Genomic DNA, 14,256 nt, shown 5'->3' with positions numbered 1-14,256 from the left:
TCTCACTAAATTTAGCTATCTAGTCCTCATACAGTTAATTTACTGTTAACCACTTGGCCCACAGTGATCTGAAACTATCTGGCTTGTTAAGCCTGCTGGAGTTTATAGGCCACCAAAATATCTAACTTCACAGATGCTAGGTTTTGAAGGGAGCTTAAGTGGAAGATTCAGGTAAAGATTCAAATTAATGTCCGATAAAAAAACAAATGCCTTCTATTTTGACATGTAGTAAGTAGGATTGTTTTGATTTTTATTGTTTTATGAAATTTTAAGATAAAACTATAATGGCTTTAGATTTGATGGCTTTATCTCAAATTAGTTGAAGGTTAGTTCTTCAATATTTTTTTGTCACCAGCTTATTGGGTATATCTATTTTAATTAAAACACAATTTATAACAAATTAGTTAAGCAAGTTAGTAATAATTCCCTTTATAAGATAATTTGGCATAGAATTCCTGTAAATGAGTTTTCTCTATTGTTTATAAAATATTTGTAAAAGTTAACTTATATAAAATTTTTCTAAAATATCACTATTGATAAAGCCAAGTACAAATTTAAAATAATAATAGTCTTCTTTATTAAATATTTCTAGGGAAGAGAATTTTGCTGCTTCAATATCTTGCTATATATTCTTAATCCCTTATAATAGTTTTCTTAAAGCTTTTAAAAACATCATCCTATTATAATTTAAACTTATTTCCTCCAATTCTGTTCTTAACACAGATGAAAAGTAATTTGATAATCTTTATGTAGTATTTCATATATTTGAAGACAAAATAACCTTAGTTTAGGTGTCTTTTCTTTATCCTGATTTCTGATTTTCCTGCATTTATTTTAAGTTTACCGTAATCTAAAAATCTAGAGACCATAAATGGATTAATTCCTCTAAAGTATTTAAATCTGCTAATCATGTCAAATAATTAGCTTATTTTTAAAATAAATAATTAATCTATTATTAGTATATTATTTTATAGTTTTCATACTAGAAACATTTCTTATTTTTATTTAACTTGTGTTCCATTCTGAGGCAGTTGCCTTCTTGTGTTTTTTAATAATATGCAGTGTTGCCAAGTTGCTCTTATGTCTTATTTACTCATAATTTCTCTGGGGTACATTGAATTCTAATCTTCTGCTTTAGTGTAAGCAACCCCTGTTTCTCCCTGCTCTGTATCATCTTCAGAATTAACATTTTCATATTCACTTTCAGAATCACTTTAGCAATATTTATAATCATTTTCTTCATAAACTTCTTACCAAAGAATTTTTCTTGTTATTTTTAGCCCTTATCTCTTAATGAAGCTAATGGAAAAATACTTTCTTATAATGTATCATATTGGTCAGAAGAAAAAACACGATACCTTTCTGAGATTCCTGATTCACAGCATAAAGCAGAAATAAAACTTGATAAAAATGATGATAGTGATTACATCATTAGTGTTGTGGCCAAAAATTCAGCTGGATCATCTCCACCTTCTAAGATAACTAGTATGGAAATCCCAAATGGTGAGTACTTAAGACAATTGTAACTTATTAACTATATGATTTTATATTTCATATAAAATCTATTTTTTAAAAATTATAATCGTTAATTTTTAAATAATGATTAATTTTACATTCCTCGATAGAAGTGTTTATACTAAAATGATGAGTTTTCATTTGCTGTTTTTTTCTGATGGCTCTCAGAAATGGAAAAACTATATTTAAAAATTCTTTAAAACCTCATGATATATTAAATGTAACAAATATAAATATTTGAATACTCAAGATTCTTTTTCCCAAAAGAATAAAAAAATTAGCAGTCACATTGATAGAATTCTTTTCTCCAATAAAAGTGACAACATATTACTAAACAGTTCTAGTGAAATTCCATATTAATAATAATGTATAGTAAGAAATAGAACTCATTAACATTGTCTCAAAACATCCTAACTAGTAAACAAATTCTGTGTACAATTCCATTGTTTTGGCTAACTGAAAGAGCAGAAACATCTTGACAGTTTATATAAAGATTTGATTTCCATATCTAAAATCCTAATACTCAAGAGATCCTCTAGTTCAGTCTTTTGAACTCAAATAGAAAAGGCTCTCTATGGACTAAATATTGACCCAGGGAAAAACCCACAAAATTAACATTATTTATGATGTATTGTATTTTTATTTAATTTATGTAAGATTTCCTAGATACATTTTGACTCCTATGTTATGGTTTATTCCCTACAACTCAATAGAATGATATTTATTATGAGACCTAGTGGACAACTAACTATATATGTCCTTTTGAGATAGCTGAAGATAAAGATTTTTCTAGGCACCACAACAGCCAGGAAAAATATTGAATGCACTTTATTATCACCATGTTATTCCTTATATCTAATGTAGAGCTTGCTTCCTTCAATTTAAGTTCATTTTCTATCTTTTTTTTATTTTTAAAAAACTTATGTTGAAATATACAGCTCATTTGCTTCTTCTCTTCTTCATTAAAATTAATTTATAATAAACTCCTAGTTATTTGTGGGTGGATTATCTTCATTCTGGATTATTCATGTAGATTCTTTTACTCAGTTTGAGTCAAGCTGTTGCTTACCGTAATACTATAATTGACTCCTCTCTTTTCTACTTGCTAGTCATAACATTATGATCCCCCATCTCTACTTCAGAAATCATCCATAGGAGACACTTTCTTTCCATATCCATGACAGGAAACACAAATCATATGACCTATCTATAAAGACTGAAGAAGGGGCTAGTAAACACGACGATCATGAAACCCAAGAAACCTGAAAACGGTTGATAATCTTTCACATAAACTTCCAGCTATGAGCATTTAAAAGACTTTCTAATTCTTTCTTTAGAGACAATCACTTTCTCCTCACTTGCAGCTTTATTGTATTCTTTGACTTGCACTTACAGAGTTAAGCAAGAGGGGAAAGAGCAAAGTGGACCTAAGATAAATAAAAATCAAATAGAAACAACATGCAAATATAAACCAGTAAGAGCATACATGAAGGGAAATAGTAACTTTGACTTGACAAAGATAAGACATATGTGAGTAACTGAATTAGCTTCTACTTGGAATTATATGTTTCATAGCTTACTTTTATTAGTAATGTTACATAATATGTCATATTATTTATTATAAACTTTGTGAAATCAGGGCCTTGATTTATGCTGCTTTTATATCTCATAAAGGACTTAGTAAAGCTAGAAGAGAAACTATTTGTCTAGTTCAGCACCAATGTTCAGGAAAGTGAATCATCCAGGACACTTATTTTCTTCTAAAATATTTCCTATGTTGCTAATTCCACATATTCCTTCATAAGCTCCTTTCCATGGATTATGTTTAAGAGGAGGGTAGTGTACATAATAATAGTCCTTTATAACAATCAACCTCCCACTCTGACCCCCACCCTCAGTTTAAACCTTACTTGGTTTAGTACAGTATTTTTATAAAATTTTTATGTAGCCAATATCTTAATATGCTTCGTTTACCATTATGTCTACTAAAGGAGGAAACACTAAAGGAGTTTCCCAAGCCTATATACTGGGCTTTCTTCTCTTTTCCTTCAGTTCTCATAGACTGAATTATTATTTTATACAGATGATTTTTAGGTCTACTTACCCAGACATAACTTCTCAATTTTCCTTCAGTTTCACATCTCTAATTATCTCTTGAACATCTGAAATTGGATGTCCCATAGACATTTTAAATTCAACATATATAAAATTAAACTTATACATACATGGTTATTGTCAATAAAAAATGAAACTATCAAAATTATGACACATCCTAAGTAACTCACACTGTACTATAGTTGGGAAATATTTTTGTTTTATTTTTAAAGCATGTCATGGATTATACAGGTTTTTATTTATTGGCCTGGAAAACTTAATCACTTAAAAATATAATGTGTCTAGGAAAAAATACAGTTTAATTGCCAGATAGCCAATGTATAAACTAACTTAATAAATGACGTATTTAAAGATTATCAGACTCCTATACTCCACAATATATTCCATAGCTTCCTGATTTTAATATATCCAATTTTATGATTCTCTTCCCACCCCTTTCATCTAGCTTGTCTTTGAATCATTCTTCTACTTGACGGTAAACTTTGTATTGTGGAGTTCAGAAGTAGCAACAACTATTCCTTGATCATGACAGATCTGAAAGTCACTGTTAAATAAATAATTTTCAGCTACCTGAAAGTGATTAAAACAATTTCAGTCTTTGTTATGAGCTCTTTGTTAACTACTGCTTAATCATACCAAAACAAAAATATTTCCAAACTCCAGGAGCTAATTTAACAAAATTCCTACACATGAAGTAATTTGTATTAGAAAATCTATTTTATAGGATTTGATCTATCTTCTTGTTTTGAAGTCAATAACATCTCCTTATAATTTGTCTTTTTGTAGAAGACATCAAAGTAGAACAAATTGTTGGAATAGGAAATGGCATATTATTTCACTGGAATTATGATCCCAACATGACTTGTGATTATGTTATAAAATGGTGTAACTCAACTCGATCTGAACCCTGCCTCACTGACTGGAAAAAATTCCCGGCAAATAGTACTGGAGCACTTGTAGAATATGGTAAAAGTTATTTATCTCTATTAAAATTCTTTAAAAATTAGTAGTGTCCCAGTTTCCAACTTAAAATCTACATAGATGAGAGTAAAACCAGATGAATAGTATTTTGTTAGTTTCATGTTGACTGATTTTGTGTATGCAGACCTTTGTTTAGCTAATAAGTTTAAAAAGAAAATTAACATTTTTCTTTAATATAATTCTTTGAAGGTGTTTCTAATATATTTAAATTACTCATATTCTATATCTAGAGTCACTTGAGATTTATAATAGCACTTTTAGAAACAGTGGGCAATAGCTGAAGTAAAAGCCAAATAATTAAGAAGGAGGACACAGAGGGGGTTAGCAAAATAGTGATGAATGTTTGGAAATGAAGCAATAAAATCATCCCCAATACATGCAATGATTGGGATCTAAGGCATATAAGAAAAGAGACAGCATGGGAATTAGATTTTTATTCTTAACCCCTTGAAGATGATCTTTTGTTTCAATCTTTCTGAATTCTCACAGGTTTTTCCTGAGCATTTCTTTTTTTTTTCTGCTAAAATTTACTCCCTAACTCTACATATTTTCACTATAAGACAGACAGTAAGGAATAAATAAGCACAAAATTCCAGGAAGATGATGATGGCAACATTACTGATTTTCACTGTTTGTAGAATGCTCTAATAGGTCCTTGCTTCTAAAGAATTGAATAATTGCTACTTAGTCTTATGGAGTTGAATAAAAACTCATGAGTTCTTCAAATTTTGTTTTTGAGGAAGAAAACTTCAAAAATACTGATTATAATTATATATTATTTCCAAGACCTTAAAAAAAAAGTTTGCCTGATATAGGGAATAATTTATGTCAGTTTCTATTTCCCTCCCACCTACCCTACAAACATTCCCAGGTAATGAACATTCGAAACATATAGCATAGATAGAACAATGGGATAAGAACAACACCACAGTTTGATATAATGTGGACTAATAGTCCAATTTTTCTGAGCATTATTCCATCTACTCATGTCCCCATCCTTAGCAGTTCAATTTTTTTGGACTGATTCTCATCTCAGTTTCTACTGACCATTCACCGTGATAGATCAGTGCTCATCCTAATGCCAGAGAGCAATCTACTTCCCCATACTTACTCTCTTTTTGGCTTCCAACTTTCTTATGCTTGTTTCCCTTTCTCTTAACTTTTGTCTCCTGAAAGGGGAAAAAACAACTTACCCAAGGAGATACTAAATCCTTTCCATATGACCAGTAGTAGTATTAAAGGAGCCTTCTCTGCATGGAGTTGACCAACTAGTTACAGAAATTAACTAGCATATTTGAAACAAATAACATTTAAATGTTAATTTTTCTGATAACAGAGGGAAAATAAGTGATCTGAAATAGTCAAAGAAAACTTCATAGTAGAATTGGGATTTTAACTGGACCCTGAAAGTTGAAAATTCATTTGATTGAAATTTAGTGTTTTCTTTAAAGAAGAATGAGAACAGTGGTGACATTTGCCACTTTGTTGTTTTGCCACTTTGGTTTTAGGAGAGAAGTTTCAGAAAGGCATAGGGAATTGGGGGTTGGAACATAGGTAGATTAATGAACTGATTGAAAATCACTAGGCAGAATTCTTGAATTAAATTCTGAATATTTTGACCTTGTGGTTAAAGAAGGGGACTTTCTCATCTAATTAGTTTGGTCACTTTGGTTATCATAGCTGTCACCAGACATCAGATTTCCAAATTAATTGTTGATGTTTAAAACAGTTTTATGCATTTTAAATTTCTAATATAGTCAGTTCTAGAAGTAGTGACTTTTCAAGTAAGGCTAATTGTCATTTCCTTTGAATAGATGGAATAATTTTTAAGTTAGTTTTTTAAAGAAGGATAATTTTAATTGTAAAATTTGTTGCAAATTACCTGTTTCTCAAGTGGATCTATTTATGACAAGATTATTTTTAAGTTGTACTGAATGCAGTATTCTTTATAGATAATTTTCGATCTGGAACACGCTATAACTTTTTCCTCTATGGCTGCAAAAATCAGAAATATCAATTATTACGTTCAATTCTTGGATATACAGAAGAACTGGGTAACGTATTAGATTTCCTTTTGAAATTTTATTTGCATATTTTGTTTTTATAATGTGTTTATTTCTAAATATTTCCTTATTCCCAAAAGCTGTGTCTTATAGCAATTATAAAACAAAGAGGAAAAGCAATTTAGCCAAACGAACCAGTATATTAATCAAATCTGACTAAATATATGGTGTTTCACATTCATAACCCCTTCCACCTCTTCAAAGAAGGGAGGGAGATGCATATTCTTATCTTTTGGGAAGTTAGGCTTGTCATTTTAATTACACAACATTCAATTTTGCTTTTTTGTTCCATTTGCATTGTTATATTCTTTATGTATATTTTCTTGGATCTGTTTATTTTACTTTATATCAATTTATAGGTGTTCCCATGCTTTTCTTTAATCTTCTTATTCATCATTTCTTATAATGGAATAATGGTTCATTACATTTATATTCACAATTTGAATTAAGTGGTTTAGATTTTAAAGTAGAATAAAATCCTAAATGTGACAAAATTCTACAAAGTTATCACATGGAAAATTGTATTAAAACCTGCATTTCAAAAATTGAAATATTCATTTCAAAGAAATAAAAAGAACTCTTCTATTAAAGATTTAAATACTTTTTTATGAGTATGACTCTCTAGTATTGGTTTTACTATAAATGCAAAAATGTATGTTAAGACTGTGGTGAAGCTTTATCAACTTTGACTCAAAATTACCTGGTAAATCTCAGTCTCAATCAAATATCTTTTAGCTGTTGACGATTTCTTTCTATAGCTCCAAGTGTTGCACCAAATTTTACTGTGGAAGATACTTCTTCAGATTCAATATTGGTAAAATGGGAAGACATTCCTGTTGAAGATCTTAGAGGATTTTTAAGAGGATATTTATTTTACTTTGAAAAAGGGGAGAAAGGCACTTCTAAAATCCAGGGTTTGGAATCAGGTAAATAAATTCTCATTTTTCATGCTGAAAATTTCTTACGAATTTCCTTATCTACCAAAAAAAAAAGTATTGTGCAAAATTAAGCAATTCTTGTAATTACCATATTTTAATGTATTATGTTATAAGAATATGTGAAACTTCTTACAAAGTTTGCATTTAAGTGTTCATAAGGAAGGCATCATCCTATTGTCTGACAAAATAGACAGCATATTATAGATACTTCTTTATAAATTCTGATTAATTAATTGATGGTATGAATTGGTAAGATTATGGGAGTGATACACTAAGCCTAAGCAAACAGTCTCATAATCATGGGCATAGAATATTATATTAAAAGCTGAAAGAAGAAGTCTTAGCAGTTCACCCAGTTCAAGCCAGACATTGTGTCAGCCCCAGAAATAAGAAAGGCAAAAAACAGTTCCTGCCCTCTAGGAATTTGGGATCTAAAGAATGAGTTTAAAACCTTGAGCATTTCTTCACCTTATTTAAGCTGCTGAGTTTAAAAGTAATTTTTTAAAAACTGAGTTCTTGTTTTCACTATTAGTTATCATGAGTAGTGTGAGAGAAAAAAAGATATACTTGAAAGAGTGCTTACTGCCTGTCATTTTTATTTACCAAGAGAGGAGAGAGTGGGAGAGAGAGAGAGAAAGAAAATATGAATATGAATATGAATATGTGTTTGGAATTTGCTTCCCCCAATGGCTTGATTACAATGGTGATGGTGGTGGTGGTGGTTTTGGTAAAAGTTTATAATCTCAAGGAAGCTGGACAGAATACTGAGGAATAGCATGGACCGCAGATAATGGTTTTAAGTAGAAAGAGGAGCACTGTTTTCAGGGAAGCCAGTCTCATCCCTTCCCAAGATGACAATAAAATGTAAGTTTTTTGAGGAAAGGCACTCTTTTTTATTTTTGTCTTTGTATCTTTAGTGTCTAGCACAGTGCTTGGTACAGAGTAGCTTAAATGCTTATTGGTTAATTAATTGATGCCTGGATAGCTATAGAAGGGAATTGGGACTCCTGCTAACAGCAAATGTTTCTGAAAATCTCAAGGGTTTCTTTTAAATCCTTGGGCCCAGAATTCCTGCTTAATAAAAATAATCTAACTTCAGGAGCAAAAAATAATGAAAGAAATAAGCTTTCCAGAGACTCTTTGGATCAAAGCATTTCATAGTATTGTGTGTTTAATCCTTTATATAAATTAAATTCAGAGATTTGGGTCTGAATACAAACGGGTTAAATTAGTCACTAATAGAAATTGTCCTCTGATAACTGAAAGAAAAAAATTAATTAAACTTTTTTATTTTCAAAGCATATGCTTAGGTAATTTTCAACATTCACTCTTGCAAAACCTTGTGTGAAAGAAAATCTAATTATGAGGAAGATGTCAATTTTCAATGAAAAAAATTTTATGTATATTTGTTACAATGGAGGGTAAATTAATGAAGAGTTGTTTTTAAATATACACCAAAGAAAAAGTTTAAAAGTGGACACAAAATAATAGAACATTTCAGTAACTTTACCATATCTTAAGTAAGCATATGTGGAATAAATTGTTCTTATCACCCTTAGTAGTACGTAACATTTTTTGCTTTTCCATGGTATATTTTGAAAGCATTAATTTAACAATGTTAGTTTGCTCATGTCCAATTGATTTCATTTTTCTCTTAGTGAATTGCTAATTTTAGTGAATAACTAATTTCTCCTCCTCATTCTGTCAGTTAATTTAAATATCTAAATGATCAATTCACATATTGTCATGTCAGGTGTCATTAAAGTTTAGCAGAATTTTTTCTTTTCTTTTTTGCATTTCTTTTTATTTTAAACTTAAATACAAAATAGGAAAAGAAAAAAGTTGATATGTATACAGCACAACAGAGAGGTTTCAAAATATAAAACAATAAATTTCCAGTCCAGAAAACCTGTCTAATATTACCCATTGTGTTCAGAGCTATCCATCTTTGCTTCCTTGTAGGATAAATTTTTTTCTCAACTTTGAGTATGTCAGCAATCCAGAAGCTCTCATTTTCTTTTGCATTTAATTCATATCCATCCTGTATCTTCTATCTCAGTTCTCTCATTTGTGAAAAAGAAATAATTCTTAGAATAAATTTAGGTTTATTTCCCCTCCCTTCACAATCTTCTAATTATTATGAGGCTAAGAATGAGAATACTGATATGTGTGTATACACACATATATTATATATATATATATATGTAATATATATATATATATATACACACACATGCATATACAAATTCATATAATCAGAATAGCAAAAAACTAATAAAATTTAATAAATCTAAAAAATAGTTACTTTAGCAAAATCTTTAGAGGTCATGCAATTCTCAACTGAATTGTATTTGTTGCCAATTCATCCCCTCCCTTGGGATTAGCCTCATATGTAGAGGTAAATAACAATCAATAAATATTTATATAAAAGCTGTTGTATGCCAGTATTGTGCTAAGCACTAGAGAGAAAGGAAGGGAGGAAGAGAGGGAGGGAGGAAAAGACAAAAGACAATCCCTGCCTTCTAGTAGCTCACTATCTAATGGAGACAACAAATGTGCACATACAAAATATATACAAGTTGAATAGGAAATAATCAAGCTAAGGAAGGCCCTGGAATTGAGAGGCTGAGAGAGGCTTCATGTAGATGATAAGATATTAGTTCGAATATAAAGGAATCCAAATGGAGGTACCAGGTGTAGATGAGGAGAGAGAACATTCCAGGCATGAGGGCCAACCAAAGAAAATGCCTAAACCAAGACATGGAGTACTTTGTGCTTGGAATAGCAGGATGGTCTTTGTTAACTAAACTGAAGAGTTTGTGTGGGGGAGTAGAGTATGGGATGACTGGAAAAGTAGAAGGGGATCAGATTATGAAAAGTTCTTAATGCTGAGCAGAGGATTTAGCATTTGATCCTAGAAGTGATAGAAACCACTGGAGTTACTGGTTTGCTCTGTGCTTGAGGAAAATCATTTGCTAAATGGAAGGCTAGTTGGAAAGATTTGAGGCAGGTAGATCTATCAGCAGTCTATGGAAGCAGACACTATGAGGTGATGAGGGATTTTTGTTTCAATTAGAGGGATAGTCAGAGGACAGAAGTGAGAAGATATATTCCAGATATATTGCAAAGGTGTAATTGATAGGTTTGTCAGTTGAATTTGTCTCTTGGATTTGAGAATCATCAACATAGAAATGGTAATTAAATCCATAAGAGCTGATGAAATCATCAAATAAAGTGGTAGCAAAAAATCTGTGAGAATAATAGTTATGATAATGTCCACCCAGATCAGGGGGCAGAATTATTTTTGTTGATTAAAGTATTATACATATTAACTCAGAACACACTTTTCCCGTTTGTATTGTCATTGTAAAAAATACATGAAATAATTATGAATCATTGGTATATTTATTTTTAAAACAGGACGTTCTGATGTAAAAGTTAAGAATATTACTGACATAACACAGAAAACATTGAGAATTGTCGATCTTCAAGGAAAAACAGGCTATCATCTGCTCCTGCAAGCTTACACAGGTGGTGGAATAGGTCCAGGAAAGTCCATGTATGTGGTTACAAAGGAAAATTGTAAGTTAAATATTTTTATTAATAGAAATGGTTTTGTGTATTATTACTAGTAAATTTCAAGATGTAATAATAGAAATCCCTTAATGGAATTCAAAATAGTTCTGGAATGGTTTTGGGGGTGACAGTTTCAAGTTTACAGTCTGATTCTTGTTAAGCTACAGTGGTAAGAAGTTTTCTTTTTTAAAATTACATGTTTATTCTCATTTGCTCAATTCTGGGAATGTAAGGCAACAAGTTTAATATTTATGTTGTAGAGGATAAAACCAAAAGACCTCACTTGATGCTTATTAATTTTAATTAATTTTAATATTAATGTTATAGGCCAAAGTATTATTTCTTAGATTTTATCACTCATTCATTCCCTTGAGCCTCTCCATCATTTGTCCTGCCTGCTACTCTCAAGGGAAAAAAAAAAGTAACAGTACTTTGGAAGAAAAAATAGAAAATAAAGAGTGACAACTGGGGTGGGCTGAAGTAGTCATCAGTATATTATGGTGCCACCCTGAGAAGAACACTTAGTTTCTTTCTGGTGCTTAGCTACAACTTAAAATTAGAGAACTATGATGACTGTGATCACTCCAAATTTAATGAATAGACAATATATTTAATTTTGCAATGTCAAATAAGGTAGTAATATTTCAGGACAATTTGGTCAATTAGAAATGGTAAAAATTTCCCCTTTTTAATTTGTCCTTAACCATATTTTTTTATTTGTATTTTGAACTAATGAAAATGGCAACTAATAATCTGTAACAATCTTTTTTTCAGCTGAAGGATTAATTATTGCCATTCTCATCCCTGTGGCAGTGGCTATCTTTGTCGGAGTAGTAACCAGTATTCTTTGTTATCGTAAAAGAGAATGGTAATCATAAATACATACATGTGTTTAATGATGTTTTCTGATTTATGGGTAGTACTGGTTGTTTGGGGATTGAGTTTATAAATTCCTGTTATGTGAGAATGAAATAAAACTTGAGTAAAATCTTTATATTAATGGAAATGAATAGTGGGATAGAATCATAGGACTTATATTTTGAAGAGTCCTTAATATGAATGGATAATTATCGATACAAATGACAAAAATACTTCTTATTGTAAGGGAAAAGTTTTTAAATTTTTAGACAATTCTTTAATTTTTACTAATTAGTTATATAATTTTCACTTAATCATAAAAATCATTGGTTTTCATTATTGTATTAGATACTTTGCTAAAAGGAGAAATCAATCCTACCACTTTCCATTAGATAGCTTAAATTATTTATTTAGACATTTAGATAGCACTTTTAAAGTTTACAAAGCACTTTACATATATCATCTCTTTTTATTATTATAATCTTTTGAATTATCTATCCCTATCTTGCAAATAAGGATACTGTGTCTGTGTCTCACTAGTAAGTAGTCTGGATTTACACCTGAGGACAAGTCCATGGTATTTTCCACTGTACTATACTGCCTAGCACTTTTGAAATTTGAAAAATCAATGTGAAATTTCAAGTTTAAATTTTTTAAATGACAAATTTAATTTCCCTTATTCATTTTTTTGAGAAATTCTTGGGGTTAGTCTAACATCTTTTATTCTTTGATCTTACCAGTTCCTGCTAATATAAAAGAAATACTTTTCCTGAAATGACAGATTGGAAGATGCTGAGACTTCTACATACATGCTGATCCACTATAGAATATAATTCATTATAAATACAATGAGATGCTATCTGGAATCTGAATTAAAAGGCACTCTCAGAGATGCTTAAATTTAGCTTTTCCTTTCCTCATGCCTGAAAGCACACATTTTCTCTCCAGTATCCCTGAAAACTGATCTTTCATTCTAGCCTTTTGTTAAATATCTGCAATTATAGCTAACTTGGTAATTCTTGAAGCAGATCATTTAATTATTATAAAATCTGAAAATCAGAAGAAACTTCAACATCCATCTGATGCAGTGTATACACAAAGAAATCTCAGGGTTCTTTGTGACTCTAGTTGCCCTCATCTGGACATAGTCTCTAGCACCATCAGTACTAAAAATGGTGTTTAAATTGTAGTCTTTATTCAGGATATATAGTGTAATTATCATCTCCCATTCTACTCTTTTGTTGTCCAGCTCTAATTGTTTAGAAATGTTTTCTTCTCCAGCTAGGAGGACAGTAAGCTCTTGAATTGTTCACACAGCTAACAGATAAACTTATCATTATTCTGTGCATTATCCCTATGACCTGGAGAAGGCTAAACTTGGTGTAAACTGAAGCCTAGAATATATAGTATACATGTTATACTTAACAATTTGGGAATACCTTAAATATAGTATATATAAATGTATTTATATATGTATTGTGTGTGTGTATATATATATATATATATATATATATATATATATATATATATATATATCACTCATTGAATGTCCAGGAAAAAATGCATGCACTACTACTACAAATGAATATTCTATTACTAAAGTCATTTATATTCAGAAATGCAAAAATGAAGGTACTAAAATATTAAGTTCTGTTGCCTAATTTTCTTATTGATAGACATGTAATCTTTATAAAAGCATACTCTTTAATCATTCTTCCTTTTTTTAAATAAGGATTAAAGAAACTTTCTATCCTGATATTCCAAATCCAGAAAATAGTAAGGCATTGCAGTTTCATAAAAGCATCTGTGAGGTAAGATTTTTTTGTTTTTAAAGATTTCTAAATGGGTTGTTTTCTAGTTTAAACTTAACATAATGGCTTCTTTCTGAGGAGAAAGATGAACTGAAGCTGTAGGTCAACCTGAAAATTTATGACTAAAATAATACATTTAGTCATCTCAAGTTATGAGATTTAAGAAATACCTTTGTGCTCTATTTTTTTCTTTCATTGGTAAGCAAAAAGTAAGAGGCAGCTAGATGGCTCAGTGTATAGAGCAATATGTCTGAAGTCAGGAAGACTCGAGTTATAATCCAGCTTAGATACTAGCTGTGTGACCCTGAGGAAGTCACTTAACCCTGTTTGCCTTAATGTAGTGGAGAAGGAAATGGCATACTTCTTCAGTAATTTTGCTAAGAAAACTTCATGGACAGG

At 30.4% G+C, this 14,256-nt stretch overlaps 1 protein-coding gene across 1 annotated transcript in view; it reads left to right on the top strand.

The window, feature by feature from the left end:
- The window catches only part of LIFR (LIF receptor subunit alpha), an 84,043-nt gene that overhangs the window by 61,847 nt on the left and 7,940 nt on the right, over positions 1-14,256 (top strand). Inside the window, exons 13-19 of the mRNA XM_031964308.1 lie at positions 1,281-1,503; positions 4,417-4,596; positions 6,564-6,665; positions 7,433-7,600; positions 11,033-11,194; positions 11,963-12,056; positions 13,779-13,857. Coding sequence (XP_031820168.1) covers positions 1,281-1,503; positions 4,417-4,596; positions 6,564-6,665; positions 7,433-7,600; positions 11,033-11,194; positions 11,963-12,056; positions 13,779-13,857 — 1,008 coding nt within the window. The remainder of the gene's footprint in view (positions 1-1,280; positions 1,504-4,416; positions 4,597-6,563; positions 6,666-7,432; positions 7,601-11,032; positions 11,195-11,962; positions 12,057-13,778; positions 13,858-14,256) is intronic.

This window comes from Sarcophilus harrisii, chromosome 1 (assembly GCF_902635505.1).
Source record: "Sarcophilus harrisii chromosome 1, mSarHar1.11, whole genome shotgun sequence".
Classification (NCBI taxonomy): domain Eukaryota; kingdom Metazoa; phylum Chordata; class Mammalia; order Dasyuromorphia; family Dasyuridae; genus Sarcophilus; species Sarcophilus harrisii.
The sequence above is the reverse complement of the archived record's forward strand: the minus strand, read 5'-3'. Positions and strand labels throughout refer to the sequence as shown.